The sequence below is a fragment of the Phyllobates terribilis genome, unplaced genomic scaffold (assembly GCF_046119375.1).
Source record: "Phyllobates terribilis strain yellow unplaced genomic scaffold, ASM4611937v1 Scaffold_7__3_contigs__length_470593459, whole genome shotgun sequence".
Taxonomy (NCBI): Eukaryota; Metazoa; Chordata; class Amphibia; order Anura; family Dendrobatidae; genus Phyllobates; species Phyllobates terribilis.
Genome location: NW_027362767.1, coordinates 135,027,863 through 135,033,549, shown reverse-complemented (window position 1 = coordinate 135,033,549; position 5,687 = coordinate 135,027,863). Strand labels below are relative to the sequence as shown.

Sequence of the window (5,687 nt, the reverse complement as noted above, 5' to 3'; positions counted from 1 at the left end):
TGGCAGGGGATTATATACAGGTCCCGGGGAGAGATGATTGCACCGTAATCACCTGTAGGTCATTCTGTGTAATGAGAAATAGTCAGTGCAGCCGCGGATAAGCGGAGCGGCGTGAGATAAGCGGTAACGCTGCCCTTGGCGTCAGGTCGCGGCTCTCCACAAGTCTTCTCGGAAGACGTGAGTCCTTGCTGTGAGCAGAGGGGGCGCCTCAGAGACATCTCATGAAGAAGTAGCTGCAGGTGCTACGCTGGGGGCAGTCGCACAGCTTTCCTATCCGTGCTCCTCGCTTCACCGCACAGGCATCTCCCATAATGCACTGAGAAATGAAATAATAAGAGAAAGGTTCACTTAAATACTCTTGTGCTTCTAGCATTCTGCCCCATGCCACTATACAATTAGATAATAAGATGAGCACACTAATCTAAAATACTCAGTGCTGCTATGACACCCCCCCTCCTCGCTTTGTATGGTGATGCTTACCTTGGGTAGCTGAATATATTTGCTCTCCCAGAACGAACTCCGCTTGGATTGCAGTTTGTACAGAACGTCTTGTAGCTCCAGAAGCTGTAACAGTGGAAACAGTCAGCAAGGTGCATCGTACATGTCCATGACTACTACAGAGCCTTGCAGCCAATACATTATCATAGGAAAGCCCTGCTGGAGCAGTGCAGGGACTGCTGCGGGGACAGGCTGGGTGATTGCTGGGATGGGCTGTGCGATTGGTACAGTGAAGAGCATTGGTACTGGTAATGGGCAGCCACTGTTACTGGTACTGGGCAGGCTCTGTTACTGGTAATGGGCAGGCTCTCTTACTGGTACTGGGCAGGCTCTGGGACTAGTGTTGGTCAGGCTCTGTCACTGGTGCTTAGATCGGCCCTGGGACTGGGCAAGCTCTGAGACCCGTGCTGGGACGAGCTCTGAGACCCTTGCTGGGACGAGCTCTGAGACCCGTGCTGGGACGAGCTCTGAGACCCGTGCTGGGACGAGCTCTGAGACCCGTGCTGGGACGAGCTCTGAGACCCGTGCTGGGACGAGCTCTGAGACCCGTGCTGGGACGAGCTCTGAGACCCGTGCTGGGACGAGCTCTGAGACCCGTGCTGGGACGAGCTCTGAGACCCGTGCTGGGACAAGCTCTGTTACACTGGGCAGGATCTGTTACTGGCCCTGGCCAGGCTATGGGACTGGCGTTGGTCAGGCTCTGTCACTGGTGCTTGTATCAGACCTGGGACTGGGCAGGCTCTGGCACTGGTGCTAGGAAGAACTCTGAGACTGGTGCAGTGCAGTTTCTGTGACTGATGGTGGGCAGGCTGTGGGACTGGTGCTGGGGCAAGCTCTAAGATTAGGACTGGAACAAGCTCTGGTGCTGGGACAAGCTCTAGGACTGGTGCTACAACGTGCTCTGGGACTTGCGCTGGGACAAGGCCTGGGACTAGTGCTGTGCACTTTCTGTTACGGATGCTGGGCAGGTTGTGGGACTGTTGCTACGACAAGTGCTGAGACACGCTGGAATAATTTCTGGGACTGGTGCTGGGATGAGCTCTGTTACTGGGACAATCAATGAGATTGGTGCTGTGACAAGGTCTGGGACTGGTGCTGTGCAGTTTGTGACTGATGCTGTGCAAGCTGGGGACTGGTACTGGGACAAGCACTGCTGCTGGGACAAGCTCGGGTGCTGGGATAAGCTCTGGGACTGGTGTTGGGACAGGTTCTGGGACTTTTGCTGGTCAGATCTCTGAGACTCATGCTGGGACGAGCTATGGTGCTGGGACAATCTCTGAGACTAGTGCTCTAGTGCTGGGATGATCTCTGTTACTAGGACAAGCTCTGAGACTGGTGCTGGGATGAGCTCTGTTACTGGGACAAGCTCTGAGACTGGTGCTGGGATGAGCTCTGTTACTGGGACAAGCTCTGAGACTGGTGCTGGGATGAGCTCTGTTACTGGGACAATCTCTGAGACTAGTGCTCTAGTGCTGGGATGAGCTCTGTTACTAGGACAAGCTCCGAGACTGGTGCTGGGATGAGCTCTGTTACTAGGACAAGCTCTGAGACTGGTGCTGGGACGAGCTCTGTTACTAGGACAAGCTCTGAAACTGGTGCTGGGATGAGCTCTGTTACTAGGACAAGCTCTGAAACTGGTGCTGGGATGAGCTCTGTTACTAGGACAAGCTCTGAGACTGGTGCTGGGACGAGCTCTGTTACTAGGACAAGCTCTGAAACTGGTGCTGGGATGAGCTCTGTTACTAGGACAAGCTCTGAGACTGGTGCTGGGACGAGCTCTGTTACTAGGACAAGCTCTGAAACTGGTGCTGGGATGAGCTCTGTTACTGGGACAAGCTCTGAGACTGGTGCTGGGATGAGCTCTGTTACTGGGACAAGCTCTGAGACTGGTGCTGGGATGAGCTCTGTTACTGGGACAAGCTCTGAGACTGGTGCTGGGACGAGCTCTGTTACTAGGACAAGCTCCGAGACTGGTGCTGGGACAATCTCTGAGACTAGTGCTCTAGTGCTGGGATGAGCTCTGTTACTAGGACAAGCTCCGAGACTGGTGCTGGGACAATCTCTGAGACTAGTGCTCTAGTGCTGGGATGAGCTCTATTACTAGGACAAGCTCTGAGACTGGTGCTGGGATGAGCTCTATTACTAGGACAAGCTCTGAGACTGGTGCTGGGATGAGCTCTGTTACTAGAACAAGCTCTGAAACTGGTGCTGGGACAATCTCTTAGACGAGAGCTCTAGTGCTGGGACGAGCTCTGTTACTAGGACAAGCTCTGAAACTGGTGCTGGGATGAGCTCTGTTACTAGGACAAGCTCTGAGACTGGTGCTGGGACGAGCTCTGTTACTAGGACAAGCTCTGAGACTGGTGCTGGGACGAGCTCTGTTACTAGGACAAGCTCTGAAACTGGTGCTGGGATGAACTCTGTTACTAGGACAAGCTCTGAGACTGGTGCTGGGACGAGCTCTGTTACTAGGACAAGCTCTGAAACTGGTGCTGGGATGAGCTCTGTTACTGGGACAAGCTCTGAGACTGGTGCTGGGATGAGCTCTGTTACTGGGACAAGCTCTGAGACTGGTGCTGGGATGAGCTCTGTTACTGGGACAAGCTCTGAGACTGGTGCTGGGATGAGCTCTGTTACTGGGACAAGCTGTGAGACTGGTGCTGGGACGAGCTCTGTTACTAGGACAAGCTCCGAGACTGGTGCTGGGACAATCTCTGAGACTAGTGCTCTAGTGCTGGGATGAGCTCTGTTACTAGGACAAGCTCCGAGACTGGTGCTGGGACAATCTCTGAGACTAGTGCTCTAGTGCTGGGATGAGCTCTATTACTAGGACAAGCTCTGAGACTGATGCTGGGATGAGCTCTATTACTAGGACAAGCTCTGAGACTGGTGCTGGGATGAGCTCTGTTACTAGAACAAGCTCTGAAACTGGTGCTGGGACAATCTCTTAGACGAGAGCTCTAGTGCTGGGACGAGCTCTGTTACTAGGACGAGCTCCGAGACTGGTGCTGGGACGAGCTCTGTTACTTGGACAAGCTCCGAGACTGGTGCTGGGACGAGCTCTGTTACTTGGACAAGCTCCGAGACTGGTGCTGGGATGAGCTCTGTTACTGGGACAAGCTCTGAGACTGGTGCTGGGACGAGCTCTGTTACTAGGACAAGCTCTGAAACTGGTGCTGGGACAATCTCTGAGACTAGTGCTCTAGTGCTGGGATGAGCTCTATTACTAGGACAAGCTCCGAGACTGGTGCTGGGACAAGCTCTGAAACTGGTGCTCTAGTGGTGCGACGAGCTCTGGGACGAGTTCTGTGACTGGTGCTAGGACGAGCTCTGTTACTGGGACGAGCTCTGAAACTGGTGCTGGACTGGTGTTGGGAAAAGCTCTGGAACTGGTTCTTGGATGGGACCTGGGACAAGTTCTGTGACTGGTCTTAGGTAGGTTCTAGGAGTGGTACTTGGATGAGACCTAGGACAGATACTGTTCAGGCTCTGTGACTGGTGCTGGGACAGGCTCTGATCTACAGTGGTTGGGGGGAGATGAGATCTGGAGTGACAGGGACTCACCAGTTCCTTCTCGTTCACCCCCTGGACGTCTCTGTTGCTGTCTGCCGCCTCTGCAGATGTCGCCTCCATCAGTGACATGGTCAAGACAAGGATAAGGCACAAAGAGAGAGGGAGCAGTGGGCAGCGGTCAGCCATCACCAGCCTCATTCCTAGACACCGGGCAAACACTGACCAGTCCTCTGCCCAGCAGTGGAGATTATACCAGTGCTTTAATGTGATAATGACAGCGAGCACGGGGGATAATCCTCCAGAAACGTCTCCTTCTCTACACAGCCCACCTCCTGGGATAAATGTACCCACACCGTATCCAACCCGGGAATGTGTAATATTGTCTGCTGTATCCAATCCTATCGAGTTTGATACTGCCTACCGTATCTATTCCTGTTGTGTGTAATACCGCCTGCTGTATCTAATCCTATTCTGTGCGATACTGCCTGCTGTATCTAATCCTATTGAGTGTGATACTACCTGCTGTATCTAATCCTATCAAGTGTGATACTGCCTACCGTATCTAATCCTCTCGCGTGTATTTATGCTCATCTGTTTACATACAGCAGATGATGACGTCTCTGCCTCTTTGTCTCTCCTCTCTGCTGCTGCCTGGGGGCAGTGATCACTATCGCCTGTACCCGTCGTGTCGCCGCTGCTCCCATCTCCTGCATCATTGGAGAAATTGTCTGTGATTGTCGTCTCCTATCAGATTATACTCTTCACATTGTGTCAGCTTCATATCTTATCTCCATGATGACAGAACAGAGTAAAGATATATATGTATATAACTTCTTTACAGAAAATAACAAAAAATGAACATTGGGCTGTTCTTAAAAAATAGCAGTGTCTGCATTTGTCTTTAAGAACTCACAATATGTCCTCTCTCTTTTTTTTGGAGGATATAGAATCACTTTGAATCACTAACCTAATATTTAGTTGTATATCCACATTTTTTTAGAACTGCTTCACATCTATGTTGCATAGAGTCAACCAACTTCTGCCACCTGTCACCTGTTATTCCAGCCCAGGATGCTTTGACTACATCCCACAATTTTTCGGCATTTGTTGGCTTTGCCTCAGAAACGGCATTTTTGATGTCACCCCACAAGTGTTCTATTGGATTAAGGTCCGGGGATTGGGCTGAACACTCCATAACCTCCATTTTGTTGGACTGGAAGCTAGATTTTTCTTATTTACTGGTGTGTTTAGGGTCGTTGTCTTGTTGAAACACCCATTTCAAGGGCATATCCTCTTCAGCGTAAGGCAACATGACCTCTTCAAGTATTTTTATATATGCAAACTGGTCCATGATCCCTGGTATGTGGTAAATAGGACCGGCACCATAGTAAGAGAAACATGCCCATATCATGATGCTTGCACCACCATGCTTCACTGTCTTCAGCCATTCTGGCTATTCTTCGATCCATTTGAATGGTAGTCTTCCATTTTGTTCCACGTCTCTCTGGTTTTGCTTTCCATTTTAAAGCATTGGACATCATTTTAGCTGAACAGCCTATCATTGTCGGCACTTCTATATAAGTTTTGCCCTCTCCAATCAACTTTTTAATCAAAGTACGCTGTTCTTCTGAACAATGTCTCAAACGACCCATATTTTTCAGGCTTTCAAGGAGAAA

General features: G+C 50.9%; 1 protein-coding gene across 1 annotated transcript; it reads right to left on the bottom strand.

The window, feature by feature from the left end:
- Window positions 1-208: 208 nt before the first annotated feature.
- Window positions 209-4,267, bottom strand: LOC141152945 (cocaine- and amphetamine-regulated transcript protein-like). The gene is made up of 3 exons (XM_073637596.1): window positions 4,063-4,267; window positions 481-564; window positions 209-316 (listed from the first exon to the last, which is right to left on the bottom strand). The coding sequence occupies exons 1-3, from the start codon at window positions 4,207-4,209 to the stop codon at window positions 209-211; spliced, it is 339 nt and encodes a 112-aa protein (XP_073493697.1). The 5' UTR covers window positions 4,210-4,267.
- Window positions 4,268-5,687: the final 1,420 nt, after the last annotated feature.

What these genes read in the sequence shown, in the direction of transcription:
- LOC141152945 (XM_073637596.1), bottom strand. Translation starts at nt 4,209, where the DNA reads ATGAGGCTGGTGATGGCTGACCGCTGCCCACTGCTCCCTCTCTCTTTG. An exon ending in GGGTGAACGAGAAGGAACTG is followed by an intron (nt 565 to 4,062) that starts GTGAGTCCCTGT and finishes CCACTGTTACAG; the next exon opens with CTTCTGGAGCTACAAGACGT. An exon ending in AATATATTCAGCTACCCAAG is followed by an intron (nt 317 to 480) that starts GTAAGCATCACC and finishes TTCATTTCTCAG; the next exon opens with TGCATTATGGGAGATGCCTG.